Source organism: Etheostoma cragini, chromosome 5 (assembly GCF_013103735.1).
Source record: "Etheostoma cragini isolate CJK2018 chromosome 5, CSU_Ecrag_1.0, whole genome shotgun sequence".
Taxonomy (NCBI): domain Eukaryota; kingdom Metazoa; phylum Chordata; class Actinopteri; order Perciformes; family Percidae; genus Etheostoma; species Etheostoma cragini.
In genome coordinates, this window is record NC_048411.1 from 11,917,571 (window position 1) to 11,935,316 (window position 17,746).

Here is a 17,746-nt window from a genome sequence, read left to right on the forward strand (position 1 = left end):
GATCAGCAGGGTTCCGTTGAAATTGCATTTCATGTTGAGTTTGTGTTGCCTCGCTGGCTGCAAATCAGACAAATGACATCTCCCGGACTGTCTATATTCTTTAAAGGGAAACCCCTATAAGAAAATAGGAGGTGTGTTTTTTGCATTCCTAGCAAGCCCGACTGTACTGCTTCTCATTAAATATTAACACACAAAGTTATTTTAAAGAAGGGTTGACTATTTACATCAGAGGGGCGGGCATTATTGAACATTATCAGTTTACAATAACCTTGCATGTGGAAACCCTTTAACCATGTTGCCCTTGTAATTATAACCATTATTAAATGTACCTGAGAAACTTGGCTTTTTAAATTTAAGAACTGGAAAGTATCACGTTTTGCTGTTATATAACTATTTTTTTAAATCTTTTAATAACACCCACTAATAACAAAGCAAAAAAAAATGTTTACTCCAAAAACAAGTTTAATAGAAAGGGTCTTGGAAAGCTAACTCAACAGCTTTGGAGAGGCTTTGATGTAAGAAATTGAAGTTAATTGGGAAATCTTTGTAGATGAGTAGATGAGCAGTATGCTCTGGGGTGGTGAGACTGATATAGTTAGTTTTCAATATATATCAACTGTACATGTACTGTAAATGTAAAATGTAAATCATGGTAATGTATCCATAGCAATGAACACAATCAAGAAGATTAATAATTTCAACACGAGATTTGAATCTATTATTTTATTTGAAGAATAATTTTTTATTCAATTTAATTTTAAAGTCACTTACTTACACTGCAATATTGGTCTTTGTACTGTGGCAACCGCACTTTACTTTACAAAACCTTTATTTGACGCCACTTTACTTTACTTCAGTCTACCTGTCTGCTCTTGTTTGCCTGTTTTTCTTGTGTGTTTACTTGTTTGTTTGTTTTTGGCTGTTATTGTTGAGAAAGCTACTGTAACAAAGGAATTTCCCCGCTGTGGGATGAATAAAGTATTATCTTTAGAAATAATGAAGAAGGAAGCTTGACAGTATAGCAGTGTCTGTTTCCGGTTGTGTGGTGTCTGTTGTGGTATTTTGAGATGATTATTTGTGTCAGTTGCTGTCAATTAGTAATGTTGAATGGGCCACTGGTGTATGAAGAATTGGTTCTTTCATAAACCTTACTTAATACAAAGGCTGTCGTAAGACAGCTCACACACTCAGTTTTGATAAACCTACACTGCTGTCTAGTGGATAACATTTGAAAATGTGGCTTTGCCATATATTTCAGAAGCTGCATCATGTGAAGCATGTCTCCCTCCGTCGGTTTTCAGAGATCATTCCTCCCCTCATGTAGCGTCCGAAGGGAAGTTCTCAGGTTGTGCAAATTTTAACAAGAAATTTGTTAAGAGAGGGTAAACGTGTAATTGTTCAGTTTATGTACAAAACATATCAGAGTCAAAGAGAAACCAATCTTCCTCTTTATTGTTTTTGTAAAAGGCTGTTTACAGACGAAGTAGAAGGATGAGTAGTGGGAGATGATGTTGCTAGGCATTTAATGAATAATGTTTTTTTGTGGAGCACATTTTCATGTAAAAGCAATTCATAGTGCTTAACAAAACAATAACATTAACACAGATATAAACTGACCTCACAAAAAAAAGCAACTGTGGGGGAAAACCTTTTCATCTCTGCTCATTGATTCCACGCTTGTGTACACTGAACTATTCTCCCATCATTTTCATTTCACATGCCAGGGCTCCCACCCAGTAATTTATCATTGGATGTGAGTTGGGCCTTGCCAGTTCAGGGACTAGTTGACAATGTGTTTCAGTGTTCAGAATGTGAATGAGCCAGTTTATCCTGCAGGGCAAACCTGTCCCTTTGTTCCCTTGTCCTGTTGTCCCATCAGCCCATGTGTTTCTTTCACCTGCATACTTGGCAACAAAAGATCATGGTCACTACTCTACCCGGTGGAACTAACATGACATTCCAGTCCTACAACCTTGACGATGACTGAAATGCAGACAGGGCCTTGATAATTGCTCTTGGTGAAGGACTGAAGAACTCAAGAAGTCATCTGTGTTATGGTTTCAGTTTTCTTTCTGCTTCTTTTTGTGCATTTGTTGCTTTCCGTTATTCTCCGTGCATTATTTCTGCGTTTGGGTCCTAATTCCGCTCCACTCTAACAAACTGTTCTTATTGTCTGACTTCTAACTTTGTATTGTGATTGATTTATTTCTGAATGTTTGGGCTGAAGCTGTGAAATGATAACAGGTGAGGGAAGCAGTGATTGAGGCAGACTAAACAGGTTATTTCACATACCTCAGGTCATATGGTTTGTTAGCCATGAATAGGCAAGACACACAACATGCTAAAACCCCACAAACCATTGTGAGTGAAGAATCCATTAAAGGTCCCATGGCATGACAATTTTACATTTTTTAACATTAATGTTAGTTTCGCCAGTGGCTAGAAATGGCGATAGATGTAATCCGAGCCCTTGGTATCCTGCTCTGCCTGAGAGAAAATGAAAGCTCAGATGGAATCCGATCTGGAATCCTGCCCCTTACGTCCTCATAAGGGGCAAGATTCCAGATTGGTTACCTCTCCTTTCTCTGCTTTGCCTTCCCAGAGAATTTGGCCCACCCATGAGTGAGAGGTATCATGGCTTTTAAACAAGTGGCAGTTGGTCAAGGCCAAACCAACAGCCTCCACCTTGCCCCGAAAGACCTTTTGAACATTGTTCATTTATTTTTGTAGAGAACATATTATCATTCTTTGCAAAAACATTGTGACACAACTTACTGCAACCATATGAGCACATCAGCTTAACAGACCCAATACACACCCAATACATTCATTTTAAACTATGATTGAGTTTGCTTTATGTCATAACACTGTATTAGATATGATGAATAACATGACCCTTTATAAGTAGACAAAGGTACAATAAAATGTACATAGAGTTAAAAAATATAGACTAGTGTGTCTATAGTAGGCTAGTAGACTAATGTGTTACAGCTGCCTACCAAATTTTAAACATATCCTGAGTTTAATCTGACCCCATTTCCTGGTTTACGTCACCACTTGACTGCTATTGGACTGGCCGATGCAATCCCGGGATTAAAATAATAACGAGGGAGGAAAAAAACTGAAATAATCCTCATGCGTTTTGATTTCATTGAGGTGACGTCACTGGCCACAGATGAGGGAGACGGACAGAAGAGCGTGCAAAAACAAAAACAAAAAAACTGCGCAATGTAATAATGGAAATGCTGATTTAAACACTTAATTGTGATGGCAAAAAACGTAGTTGGAAAATCTGGCGTGAGAGTGGAAGGATGTCGGCGGGAGAAGACACGATGATGATGTCCTCCACCTTGGGGGCGGATCCGTCCACGTAACGCGAGGCAAACACACTCACTTGCTCTTCCTCCTTGAGCCGCGATGCATCACCAGCAGCGACGCCGCAGCCCGGAGATGTCCGTCGCGCGCACACACACACAGACTGGAGTCTAGAGAGAAGAAGAAACCTCTGATATTCCATCTCGCGGGGACGTTTTTCGCGGCACCTTACCTAAAATAGCGTTCTTGCTAAAGGCGTCCTCGTCAAAACTAGAGGATGAACAGAACTATGAAACCCAGGCGGACCGACCTAGGAGCGGCGAGGGAGAATTTTGACAAGCGGCAGGTAAAAATAGAGGACAGTGGGACTCGGCGTGTTAATGCTCACTGCTGGGTGAGAAAGCTGAGCTTTACTCAGGCCTGCTGTGGTTTCACCGGGTCACCGTTCACAGCCTACCGCATAGGCCACGTTTCCAATTAACACCTTGACAAGCTTGTGTATTTTTACAACGTTTTTCAGAGGCACGCGCTGCAGTTGTCTAAATTCTGAGAGATTTGACAGTTTAATGTAGATGCATTTGACAAGACGACTGAAAGCCAGCCATTCATTTCTCTCATCTAGTATCATGTTGATCTAGTCCTTCCTGTTTGGCCACCTTTCCTTCTTTACAATCGTTTGGGGTTTTCTCTTTAACAGCCATATTTTATTTTTAGTTTATTGTTTTTTTTTCAGCCATCTATAATTTACAGTCAAAAGTCAATGCACTGATAACACTGCTTCCACAAAAAAAAAATTATCAGACAAGAAAAACAAACCGAAAACAACAACAATATTAAAGAATATGGATGCACACACACACACACACACACACACACACACACACACACACACACACACAAGAAACAAACAGGGCCGTAAAGGTAGAGGCTGAAGCCTGAGCACCTCTTATTGTTGGATGTAGTACTATTAGGAAACAACAGGCACAACTGGAAAGAGCTTACACTTTGAGATATTACCCCCTGTGGAGTACTAAGAAATCAGATCAGTTTCCTTTGAATGTATGCACTGAAAGAATGAGCTTTGTCTCATTCTTCATGCAACAGGTGCACAGGACTTCTGTGTGGCACCTTACTGCAGTCGTACAGTCCTACAGTTGACTGCAGTTAGGCTGCAGTAGTATTGAAGTATCTTGTGCTGTATGTTGGTACTCATCACAATCATACAGTACAAGGTACTTCACTGTAGACAACATTGATGACTAAATGCTTAAATGATTTAAAGATGAACCGGCTGCACATAGAGCTGTTGCTTTAAGTAATTAAACACCTTAATCTGACTTGGAAACGTTAGATTAAACAGCTGCCTGGGAGTTTAGCTTTACGGCACCTATACTTTCTAAAATGGGCTGAGCTTTTTCTCCGCTGGGTGTAAATTCTTCTCAGTGTTTTATTTGCTTTTGAAGCACGTGTAGAGAGGTGGAGTTGAGGTGCTTGGACCCCTGCGTGTCTTTTATCTGCACCCATTCTTTCTCACAAAATAGAATAGATGATATGTTACATTTTAATCATAATCACAACACATTGTGACATTTAAAGGCCCCTATTTAGTTTACCCAGTCCCCTCCCTACTGGATGTCTGTTGCCCTGAGTTCACTTGTTTAATGTCAAATGGCAACAAGTAGGCACGGTTTTCATTTCAAAACTAGGGCTAGTTATCTAACAAGGCAGGCTGTATGTAAAAGACAGTTGTCGAAAGTGTTGTTTTAAACGGCACATCCAGAATTCAGTGGAACTGGTTAAATTAACTAATTTTGAACTAATGTTCTTGTTTAGATGAAAGAATGATGAATCTGATGAATGATGAATCCACAGGGCAATGTGCAAATGAGGTTGGCGTATGAGTGAGGAAGAATCTGACTCCTGATTACTGTAGGGCTCTATATCTCCTCCCAATCAGCATTTTACTACGAGTGGTTTGGATGTGGAGACTCAACTTTTAGTGTAGGATGCCCCTATATTTCTCTATTCTATTATTTTATAGAATATATTATGTCTCTTGATCTAGTGGGTCTCAGTATTGCTGATTCACCCAGTACTGAAACTCCTCCTGCAACTCTCTCTCTCGTGTCTCTGTCTGTGTGTGTGTGTGTGTGTGTGTGTGTCCGTGTGTGTCCGTGTGTGTCCTTACTCCTGTTGCCTGAGTGAGCGCCCATAAGAGCGAGGAAAGGGGGATGGGAGGAGGGTAAACAGCTACTGAGTGGGAGTAGAGAGAGAAAATTAAAAGCACGATGGTCATGATTGTGTCACACATCAATAAAACGGCTTATGTTTTAAGTGAAGACTTTGTTTTTGCAGTGAGATCTTATGTCAGCTAATCATGAACATCATGTGAATCATGAGCTAATTAACCAGCTTACATTCACGGTTGCAAAAAAACAGTTGATCTTTTATTGAATATTTTAGTGAATGCTGTATTAACAATTAACTAAGACATTACCGTATAAGACAATACCATTATCTGTGCAGCCATTCGTTCAGTTGATTTATTCACCCTTTTTTAAATTTATGGCAATTCATCAGCCTTAAGAAGGAAGTAGAACGTTAATCTGAGGGATTACAATTTTACTAAATAGCGTGTGTGGTGTCTGGGCAGGAAGAGTTTATATACTGTAGAACACTGAGTATTGCCTGTGTTGATGTGGGAGAGATTGTGCTAGTTTAATTAGAAAAAAAGGCACATAGATGGAGAGTAGAGGCGCAATGTAAAGTTAATAAAAATATCAAAACAAGCTTGATAAAAGCATTTGATTGGACAAAGATTACATTACAAATACAACAAAAGTTCGAAAGAGATTGAAGAGCATTTTGAACACCGTGTTTACTGAAAATTGTGTTGATCTTTATTTAACCTTCACTTTGCATTCCTTTGTTTATCTGTGATTTAATACACTGGATAGGTAAAAACGGTTTGCATTCTTGTTAGTGCTACATGTAGCTAATAGGTGTGAGCTGTGCTAAAGTCTGTTTGTGACCTTGTCATTCAGAGCCACAGCAGCAGTCTGTTGAATTAAGCTGATAAGGACCTGCAATAAGTGCTCTTGCCTTGGGGCATTATGTCCAGTGAGAAGTAGCTCAGTTGAAGCGTTGATGCTTTGACCAGGATGTCCAAGCACATGGACACGCTGCTGAAAGGCAGAGATGACAAGGTAAGGCAGAGACGCCTCAAGGTTGGATGTATCCATGCATTATGGAGGCTGTAGATTGTGGAGGCTACATTAATGCTAGCTGGCAATAGATACTTATGGCAGGCCTTGGGGATTAGTTCAGGGCTTTCCTTTCCTCTCACTTCTCCTCTCTGCTGATCAGAGGATTTATTGACGCTTCAACCAGATGCAGCACTAACTTGTTGAACAGTCGACATTGTCTGCATGTCTGAACCGAGTTGCTCTGCTGTTAAAAAGTTTGGATTTCTTGTGACTTACCTTTGACCATGGCATTAAGGAAATGCTGTGTTTGTCATTGTGTGACCTAGGTGTAGGTTGATGTAAGGCTTGATAGTGAAAAATTGTAACATGTGTTAGCAGAGCTTTTGTGTGTTTTATAGTGAAAACGAATAGTTAAATAAGTAGTTAAATTTGCAGGTAATTAAAGAAGCTGACGAGTAATTTGAACTTTACTGAAGTCACCTTTATCTGTAAGAAATTGTGATTGATCACTGTTTTCTGAGGTTGTATAGAGCAAATGGGCAATCAAGAAAATAATAGGCAGATGAACTGATTATTAAAATAATCATTAGTTGCAGTCCTGTAAGTAATTGTAGGTTTGCTACTGTAGTTTGATCCCCATAGAACCAGTGCCCATTGCTTCCCTAGTAGCCTTGAGCAAGGACATGTAAGGGTATGTACACTGGAGTGCTCCCATGACACTGAAATTGACGATTATTTCCCAAAATGCTGCAATACAATACACTAGCTGGTGTTAATTTCCACATTGTGACAGTTAAGTAGTGTAGTATTTGGACACCATCCACCTCATGTCAAGGATTTGGTGTCCTTTTCCTTTCGGGCCCTTTCCTTGCTCTCTTGCTGCTCTCTGACCGACAGCCATCCTGAATGTACTATGGTAGTCTCCCTGCAGCCTCCCTGCTCAGCAGCCATCTGTTGAGGCCTCCGTGCCAGGCTCTGTGTGCCAGAGCGCAGCTCCCATCCAACCCAGTCGTCTACCCCAGCTGTCGGCTCCTCCCCCAACAAACCCCTCATTGTCACACATGCCTGTATGCTAGCTCGCTGCACTTGCCCTGTGTAAACAAGGAACTAGCAGTTTGTTTGCGTCAGTAGCAGGCGGGGGGGAGGTCACCTATGAACCAATACACCCCTCTCTCACTCTGATCACCACAGTAGCCCCTCTGTGCTTTGTTGTGTGACCATGTTTTGGTGGTTCTGTGTGTGGATTGGGGTGGGGCGGCAACTCAAAGGTTTTGTAGAGTCTTATACCGTCATTTTATGGTATGTGCAACTTCTACTTCATATTATGGGCACAAACTCATGTTAAGGGAGACTTACATGCAGGAAGATACTTAGGGAAAAGAGGTCAAGAGTGAAAATGTTGCTAATTTTTAATGCTCAAACTGCATGTTTGATTAGTCTATTATGTAATACTGTGATGGTGAAGCTTCCTTGGTAGCATTACACAGATACTGTGGGCCAGATTTGTTAAAAAACACATGACAAACAAGTAGATATACATTTCTATTGCTGTACTTGTATTGCATTTTGTATTGTCTTAGTTTTGTCCTATTTTGGTGACTTAAGTCCCTAAATATTAAAACAATCACAACTAAGTAAGCATGTTGGGAAAATTTTAAAGAAAATGTTGTGTATTTTTCTAAGCGGCCCTTGTTTTGTGAACTGTACCAAGCTGTTTTTTCTGCAGGTTTTGACTAACTGGTCTGGTTGATTGTGACACCTCAGTGGGTTCTCTCAAACAAAACACAGCATTGAATTGTGAATTAAGGCGGGGCACGCCACACATTTTTAAGCCTGATTTAGCTGTGGGTGGGGTAACTCCAGTCCACTGTAATTATTCTGCGTAGTGACAGCTTTGATCATTATGAAATTTTATAATAATAATAAAATTATCATGTGTGAGTCGGATATCTCTCCGCAAGGGCAACATTATGGTTGAGCATGTTTGATTGTGTAAGAGATAGTTGTTCTACATTCCTCTGCTGTGCAGTTAGCCTCAAATTGAATTTCATTGTAATTAATTTAAATTTATTTTAAAAGAAAAAACGGAGGAGAAAGACGTTATCTCTGTGTTTCCCACAACCAAAAATACTTTTTAAAATTCCTTACAATTACAAAGGTCATAATGGAAACACAATTCAAACTGTAGAACTCCCGGCACATCATACAGCCCACAGTGTACAATGTTTTTTATCTTTGGCTTGCATCAAATTTGGATTACATTTTGTTCATGCTTTCTCTAAGCAATTTTAAAGCCCTCACCACAGCTGCTGTCAGCCATGGTTATTTTTATATAAAGAAACTCAAGAAATGCATTCTTATTAGGGAATGTTTACCATGAAACTGTGGCAGAGCAGTCTTTTGTACCAAAGCAAGAAATGATGTGTCTGCATTAAACGTGGTCAGTAATAAGACAGCAACTGGGGAGCTAGATTCAATGTCTCGCTCAATAGCACTTCAGCAAGATAATAGAAGGAATACATTTCTCCCAAATGAAGGACTGCTCCCCCAGTCTCTAACCTACAGTTTTAGTTTATTAGCACAAAAGGATGACAATGACAAGAGCACTCTAGTGAAACATGACCATACCAGGCAGTTATCATATTGCTTTTGGGCTTTGGTGCACAGTATCTAAAGTTGGTTGAAACAAGTGAATGTCCATGGGGACACACATTCAACAGTGTGGAGATCCAGACTATGCGTTTTTCTCTATCTTACTTCCTGCTGCTTTTCAGCAACACTTGTTTTACCTGCTTGGCAGGTTGCGAAGCAGCCGCTGTGTGCCCTGTGGTTCTAGTGAGACTCCTCCTAAACTTATCATCACAACCATTCAAATCATCCAGAAATCTAGCTGAAATACTGTCTGTTTTTGGTCAGTTAAAATCAGGCTAACGTATTGTGAGAGCTGAAGGTCTGCCTGTACAGGTCATGGTTTCTTGTTCATTCCTGCCATTGCAGTGCCATCTGATGTAATTTGTTTGACTCCTGGCCTTTGTTTAACTTATCATGACTTATGTATTTCAATTTCAATTTTATTTATAGTATCAATTAATAACAAGAGTCATCTCGAGACACTTCACAGATAGAGTTGGTCTAGACCACACTCCAGAGTTTACAAGGACCCAACAGTTCTAGTAGTTTCCTCCAGAACAAGCAACAGTGCAACAGTGGCAAGGAAAAACTCCCCTTTGGGAAGAAACCTCGGACAGACCCAGGCTCTTGGTAGGCGGTGTCTGACGACCGGTTGGGGTTAGAATGAAGAGTGGCAATAACATTCACAAAAAATAGTAGTTTGTAGTAGTTCTTTGTAGTAGTTCATGGCATAGCAGGGCACTGTGCAGCATTACTAGGCACAGCAGGACGTAGCTGGGCACCGCAGAGCGTAGCAGGATGGACATGGCATCGCAGAACGTGTAGCGGGACCATGGCCCCAGCTGCAACCATGATTTTGGCGCCTCCCTGATCCGGGGAAACAGGCTGGGGGGAAAAGAACATAAGGACTCCGGGGAATGACTCCCCAGAGCTAGGTTAGTAACAAGCATTTCTGGGACATGGATGCACATAATTGGAAAGATAGAAAGATAGAGGAGAGAGGAGCTCAGTGTGTCAAAGGAAGTCCCCCAGCTGTCTAAAACTATTACAGCATAACTAAGAGAGACAGGGCAAAGAGATGAGCCTGGTCAGGCTAGAACTCTCCCCAACCGGATCGGGCTGTATCACCCTGCCTCCTTGTAGTTTTATTATATTATTGATTATATGATAGATAAATCTGACAACTATGACAAGAGGCAGTTGGGTCGGGTTAGGCGGACGCTGCGACTCCTCACTCCCTAACAATATTCAATTATATGCCCTAACTATAAGCTTTATCAAAAAGGAAAGTCTTAAGCCTACTCCTAAATGTGGGGACGGTGTCTGCCTCCTGAACCCAAACTGGAACCTGGTTACCTGATAGCTGAAGGCTCTGGCTCTCGTTCTACTTTTAGAGACTCTAGGAACCACAAGTAACTCTGCATTCTGGGAGAGTAGTGCGCTTGTAGGGTTGTAAGGTACTATGAGCTCTTTAAGATAAGATGGTGCCTGACTATGAAGAGCTTTGTAGGTGAGAAGAAGGATTTTAAATTTTATTCTGGATTTTACAGGAACCAATGCAGAGAAGTTAAAACAGGAGAGATGTGGTCTCTTTTTCTGGTCCCTGTCAGAACACGTGCTGCAGCATTCTGGATCAGCTGAAGACTAAGAGCTATAGGAATACTTGGCTCAGTAGGGCTGTGACCTTCCGTTAGCCTGGCTACAGTGCTGAAAAGAAACCTGGGGTTGTTCCTATTTTCTTCTATTTATGACGAGTAGTACACTACTCTGGCATTACGGAGGGCCTTCCTTTAAGTTTTAAGACTATTTTGCCAGATTAAATGAGAATTTTCCAATTTGATGGAACACCAAATCTTCTTAAGTTTCCGCGGTATTTGCTTTAATTTGCGAGTTTCAGTGTTATATCATGGAGCTAACTGTCTTTGTTTTAATATCTTCTTTTTTAGAGGGGCAACAGAGTCGAGTGTTCGCAGCGAGCCTGCTGCACTATCAACAAAATTATCGATTTGGGAGGGACTGAAATTAGCATAGGAGTCCTCCGTTACTTTGTGACTTGGTAATAAATTAAATGCTAATGGAATCACATCTTTAAATTTAGCTACAGCACTATCAGATAGACATCTTGTGTAGAAGGTTTTGCCTAATGGCGTGTAGTTCAGCAGTATAAACTCAAAAGTTATCAAACAGTGGTCAGATAAAAAGGGATTCTCTGGGAACACTATTAAATGTTCAATTTCAACACCATACACCAGAACAAGATCGAGGGTGTGGTTAAAACGGTGAGTAGGTTTATGAACACTTTGAGAGAAGCCAATAAAATCGAATAGAGAGATAAACGCAGTACTAAGGCTCATCATTCTCATCGTCCACGTGACTATTAAAATCCCCTACAATAATAACTTTGTTCGTTTTTAGCACTAAATTTGACAAATACTCTGCAAATTCACATAAGAATTCACAGTATGGACCGGGTGCTCGGTACACCATAACAAATAGAACAGCTTGCATTGATTTCAAACTTGGGTGTGAAAGACCAAGAACCAGACTTTCAAATGGGTTATAATTTAGTTTAGATTTAGAGCTGATTAGTAGACTAGAATCGAAGATGGCTGCAACTCCACCTCCTCCTATTTGTTGTTATATGTTGCAGACAACTGATTGTGGTGTGGGTGGAGACGCAAGCATTGCCAGATCTTACATTAAATCCTCTCTCTCCTCTCCTTTTTTAGCTGAACAGCATCAGCAAGGCCATCACCTCTGCTGAGACGCCTGTGAAGGAGAAACATGCACGACGTATCCTTTAAAAAAAATAAGAGTAGAGTTTTTCTCTTTGGTTTTAGTGTAGGGTGTAATTTGATGTATTTCCTTAACGACACGACAACAGGAATCATCCTGGGGACTCACACCGAAAAGGGAGCCTTCACATTTTGGTCCTATGCTCTGGGCTTCCCTCTGGCCAGCAGCTCCATCCTCAGCTGGAAGTTCTGCCATGTACTGCACAAAATCCTGCGGGACGGACACCGCAATGTACGGCACCAAGTACCCTTCTTTACGGTTACATTTTTATCTGCACACCAAGGATTGTTGGAAAAGCAATAATGTAACTACTAGAGTTGGTTATTAAGCTGTCGCCTTCACAGGTTCTACAAGACTGCATGAGGCATCACAGTTCTCTAGTTGAAATTGGGAAAATGTGGGTGAGTCTTTGCATATTTGTTATGACATATTTGTTATCTTTTAAAAAAGTATTTTCCATAATATATATACATAATTCCGTACGTGCGTGTGCGTGTGTGTGTGTGTGTGTGTGTGTTTAATTCTGTACCTGTGGTTTCCAGAGCAACCTCCATGACAAATACGGACAGCTGGTGGCTCTGTATACCAAGCTGCTCTGCACAAAAATGGAGTTTCATATAAAGGTAAAGAGCATTCTCTGTCGTATGTCACACCTCACAGTTTGTAAGAATTCACACTGTGGAATAGACATCTAAACCTCCAAAAAAATACATTTACAGCATTCAGAAATCCTACCGAACTTGGAGGCCACAGATGAAGTTTTGGAGCGCACTGCAGGAACGGACATTAATAATGTGTGAGTTTACAAATACTGCAGAAATAACAGTTTGGCCTTAAATCCACAATCGTCCGTCATAAGCACAGCTGCTGCCACGCAATTCCACAGAGTCACATCATCATTGTTTCTGAATGGGTCCTCTTTTCTGTCTGTCTAATGGTGGTATTAACTTCTCTCCTGCAGGTTCCAGCTCACAGTTGAGGTGTTTGATTACTTGGACACAGAGCTGAGGCTGGCTGAGACAGGTAAAAAAAAAAAAAATCCACCTTTCCCCCATCGTACTCTTCTAAGGAAGAGAAACCTGAGCTACAGCAGAGGGCTGCAGCCTGCTGACATTATCTATTCATGTACAAGCACGAGCCCTTTGAAGAGGGTTATTATGAACAACTCTCGTCCTGCCTGTGTTCACATCACAACTGTAGTCCTTTTTTTTTTCTTCAGAAAGTGAGTTCACTCGTGGTTTGGTTTCAACTCCTGCTGTTTGGCCTAAACTGTGTTCTGATAAGGAAATGCCTTCAATTAGAGCACATTAGGTTGACTTCCTCCAGACCAACTGCAATCGTATGCTCCTCCAATGCCTGCAGGGTGGAGGCCCAGAATCAAATCTCAAACACCATAAACAAATTTTGCACCTCTAATGTGAATGAAATGTATTGTGTAGGTTTACTCACACATGCATTCTCAGTCTCAGCACTATGTTTTGAAGTCATTGGCACAACATTTCCTTACTAATGTTTGCATGTTGATAAAAGTATGCTACCTCAGCAGTCAGCTAGGCACTCAAGTAACAAGAGAACCGAATGGGAAAACTCACTCTGCGACACTAAGTGTCTCAATGGAGGAATCTGCAATCTCTTTTACCAACGGTATCTGCAAAGAGCACAAGTACAAACAATGTTTGCACCACAAGAGGCCTTTATCAATAATCCAATGTGGACTGGACAGAGACATCTAGTACCCAACAAAATGTTTGGTGAGTGACAGTCAACAGAGATCCTTAACATGCACTGTGTGCTTCTATCTTTGATCTCTCTCTCCCAGTGATCCGACAGCTCAACACATCCATCGCCATTTCCACTCTCACATCAGGCCAGTGTAGGCTGGCCCCACTCATCCAAGTCATCCAGGACTGTAGTCACCTCTACCACTTCACCGTCAAGCTGCTGTTCAAGCTGCATGCCTGTAAGAACATTTAATACTCCCTCTTAGCCTAAGAATTTTGGGATCAATGTGATAAAATGATGGCTATAATTTTAAGTTATGGCCTTGAGATTAGTTATTTGTCTCAAAGCATTAAAAACTGTCCCTTGTGGTGGATTTCAGGTCTCCCCGCTGATACTTTACAAGGTCACCGTGATCGTTTTCATGACCAGTTCCACAGGTAGGTCATCTTTGACCACAGGCATACGAGTGTATAAGACATAAAATGGGAAAGAGTAGTGTGCAACATAATCTTGCCTCACCCAGCAGTGCCCATGCAAATGTGCCCATCACATCTTCCCGTCTCCCACCCTTTGTCAGTTGGTGGCACGGTCACACACATTTATATCTTTTCTGCTGTGTCCAGTGTTGGGAGAAATGGTGCTATGATATTCACACAGCTAATGTTTATTACAAAGTTAAATTGTTTTACCTAATGGTGTATGTGTATTTTAGTACAATGACAAACGTTCGCCATTCTCGCCATCTGTTCAGAAGCCATCTACAATAAGTTTAGAAAATGTGTTTTCTTTGTCCCACAGTCTTAAGACCTTCTTTAATAAAGCCAGAGACATGCTGTACTTCAAGAGACTGATCCAGATTCCCAAGCTGCCTGATGTAAGAGCTCAGAGGGATGGGGAGAGGTTGGGATGACTTCAGTGCTTAATCACAGCCTCCAACTTAGATGTCAAAGACTTCACGATAAACCTAATGCTGCTACTGTTGGCTACAAACTGGGGAAATTGGCTTAATGTTTACATAGACAACTATGCTCTGTTTACACCTGGAAATAAAGATGTTCTCATAGTCAACCATAAATAAAACAATAACGCACTGTTACAAATTGAACCAATACCCACCTTTTTTCTGTTTGTCAGTCCCCACCCAACTTCCTGCATGCAGCCTCACTGGCCAAGCACGTGAAGCCGGTGGTGGTCATCCCTGATGAGTATGAGTCGGAGACACAGGAAGACGATGATGACGATCCGCCGCTCATCGATATCAGCGAAGGCAACAGCTTACAGGCGCAGCCACCGGTATGGCAGATAAGTCACAGATGCATGCAGGTATACTATCACTCACACAAGTACTCTTACAATTCAATCCTTATGAAATTTTTCTTTACTTTTTCTCAGCAACTGGACATATTTGATCAGACGTTTGGACCTCCAAATGGAGGCCTTGATGACAGGTGAGCCAGGGTGTTTTCCCCTCTAACTAATGAATGTCAACCATACTATTTGGTTTCACTATGCAATCTGTGTCAGCACATTATGACATTGTGTTTTATGTCCGACAGAGATCTCCAGATTGAGAAACTTCAGCGGGACCTGGAGATGTTGAGAGCAGAACTGGAAAGAGTCAAAGAGGAGGTTAGGACATTTGAGACCAAATCACTATTGCTCAGGTTTCAAATTTTTTTTGTGTATAGAAGAGCTGTGAGGACATTATCTACATGCAAAGGAATCTGGTCATGTGCTGGGTGGATGCAAATGTTGCTCCTGACATGTGGAATGTGGCAAGTAGCCTCTGAAGGAGACAAGGATTTCCAGATGGGATTTTTGACTTCAAAGATATAGTTCTAGCTTGTTTTTTAGTTGTTGCTTTTTTTGCGTTACATCTTTCCCCTCTCTGCTGTGTGCACCACGTTTTCTGTTGCTAGAAAAGCAGATTTAAGTAAAAAGATCATGTAATAAAATGTGGCCGTTGTCAAGATAATAATAAAATAAATTCATCTTGTGAGTGTGAATTTCAAGATTGTCATGTTGAATGTTGAACAAACTTGTGTGTTCTGACACAAGTGGATTATTCCTGAAGTGTCTATATCTCTTTTCTTCTCCTAAAGGCTCAGCGTTACATCACACAGCTGAAGTCCCAAATCAATAGTTTAGAGGCAGAACTAGAAGAACAGCGTGCACAGAAACAACATGCCCTTGTGGAAAATGAACAACTGCGCATGGAGCTGGAAGCTACGCGTCGTCGAAACGCAGAACATGAGAGCTCACAGGCCTTCTTCATTGAAGCAGAAAGTAAAACATCCAGTCATCATTGTCTCATATCCATGCATAAAATGTGGTCAAGTACATACGATAACGCTGTCATCTCTTCGCTGTGCAGAAAGAGCGCAGGCCACTGAGCAGCGGTACAATAAGATGAAGGAGAAGCACACAGAGCTGGTGGCCAGCCATGCTGAACTACTTCGGAAGGTACAGACAGACTGTAGACCAGTCCACAGTAGTTTGTTTTAAATCAGATGTCAGCACCTGGCTGTGTGTGGTAACAATACATGTGTTATTGTGCTGACAGAGTGCAGACACTGTGAAGATGCTATCAGCAACCCAGCAGACACAGGAAGAAGTGGAGAGGACCAAACAGCAACTGTCGTTTGAGGTTGATCGAATAAGACAGGAAGCCGACATGAAGGTTAGTGGTTTGACATGTTCTTATTTAAACAAAACATGGAGGTTTCAAGGTAGCCGTGGATTGTATAAGTATGTAAATAATGCTGTTTTGTTGTCACTGTAGTTGGAAGAGCAGAAGTTTGAAATGGAGAAGCTGAAGAGGCAGCTGGAGGAGAAGATGGCAGAAATGATGCGTATCAAGGGGACTCTGCAAAGCAGCGAGAAGGTGAGGGTTCATCTGTAACAGTAAATTACAACAACAACCTTGATGATGTTTAGCTAATTCACCATCCTTTAGCATTTAGAGTTCTATGTTTAGAGGCTTGAGGCATGTCACACATTTCCGGATGGACTTTCCTTCCAACACTCACGGCCATCTGCCTCCTCTGGCTTCTCTCTTTGCCAGACGACGGAGCAAATGAACAGCTCAGTGACTGCTCTGCATGCCGAGAAGGAGCGTCTGATGCGATCTGTAAGTGAGAAGGAGGCGGAGCTGTCGTCTCTGCGGCAGGCTGCGCAGGTGCAGCAGTCGTCACTTCAGCAGGAGCGAGAGAGGAATAGCAGGGAGCTGGGAGAGCTGCAGGGAAAACTGCAGGAGAAGGTGAGTCAGGACGGTCGAGCCGAGCTCAGCAGTGTGAACAGCAGACAAGTCTCCACTCAATTCAATAAGTTGTATTCAGCAGTATTTTAGGTCTGTCAGCTTTAGAAAAAGCAGGCAGGCTCATAATTAAAGCTATTAATAACATTAGATTCAAGCCCAAATTTTGTACTGTACATTGTACACCTCATCAATCTTTAAACAGTTTTAAGGCATTTTAGAAAACATGCTGTGACAAACCATGGCGTCCAAACTGGTAGATACGTTCTACTGAAAAGGAAAAGGCTTGAAGCACAATCTTTTGCTTATTTTGGCCATCAGGGAATGCTATACCATGGCAACAGTATAACGGAAGACAGGGTCTGAATACTGCAGGGAATTTGTGCTGAAGAGTAAGCATCTTTGTGTATCCATCAAGCTAATCAAAAACACGGGAAATACACAGAATAGCTTTATTGGCACTATTGAGATATACCATGCAAAAGCAGCTCGCATAAATTGTTTTGGACCAAGGCTTTTATCCATGTAAATGTAGTCAATCTTAAGCAAGAGCTTCTAAGCTATACTGAAAAAAAATAATGTATGCTCGACAATAATTTTGGATGAATTAGGATTTTTAATAATGCTTGTCATTTTATTAAACTTAAAGCAGAATATGGGTGTACGTGGATGCATGTTTATGGAGAAATGTGCAAATATGCATTTAAACTTCCCGCTTTCTGCTGTACTTATTGCACCTAAGTCCATCCATCCATCCATCTTCATCCGCTTATCCTAGTCGGGTCGCGGGGGCAGCAGCTCCAGTAGGGGACCCCAAACT

At 41.4% G+C, this 17,746-nt stretch overlaps 1 protein-coding gene across 2 annotated transcripts in view; it reads left to right on the plus strand.

The window, feature by feature from the left end:
- Positions 1-3,227: 3,227 nt before the first annotated feature.
- hip1rb (huntingtin interacting protein 1 related b) overlaps positions 3,228-17,746 on the plus strand; it is a 21,576-nt gene continuing 7,057 nt past the window's right edge. The window contains exons 1-18 of one of the 2 annotated variants that reach the window (XM_034872150.1): positions 3,228-3,661; positions 11,882-11,945; positions 12,037-12,179; positions 12,293-12,349; positions 12,491-12,571; positions 12,668-12,744; positions 12,910-12,971; positions 13,768-13,908; positions 14,050-14,107; positions 14,469-14,544; positions 14,805-14,963; positions 15,063-15,118; positions 15,227-15,299; positions 15,773-15,956; positions 16,045-16,133; positions 16,234-16,350; positions 16,453-16,554; positions 16,735-16,929. In XM_034872150.1, the coding sequence (XP_034728041.1) occupies positions 3,593-3,661; positions 11,882-11,945; positions 12,037-12,179; positions 12,293-12,349; positions 12,491-12,571; positions 12,668-12,744; positions 12,910-12,971; positions 13,768-13,908; positions 14,050-14,107; positions 14,469-14,544; positions 14,805-14,963; positions 15,063-15,118; positions 15,227-15,299; positions 15,773-15,956; positions 16,045-16,133; positions 16,234-16,350; positions 16,453-16,554; positions 16,735-16,929 (1,803 nt within the window). In that variant the 5' untranslated portion in view covers positions 3,228-3,592. Of the gene's footprint in view, positions 3,662-6,461; positions 6,522-11,881; positions 11,946-12,036; positions 12,180-12,292; positions 12,350-12,490; positions 12,572-12,667; positions 12,745-12,909; positions 12,972-13,767; positions 13,909-14,049; positions 14,108-14,468; positions 14,545-14,804; positions 14,964-15,062; positions 15,119-15,226; positions 15,300-15,772; positions 15,957-16,044; positions 16,134-16,233; positions 16,351-16,452; positions 16,555-16,734; positions 16,930-17,746 lie in introns of those variants that run through there. The other variant, XM_034872151.1, reaches the window with a different exon arrangement.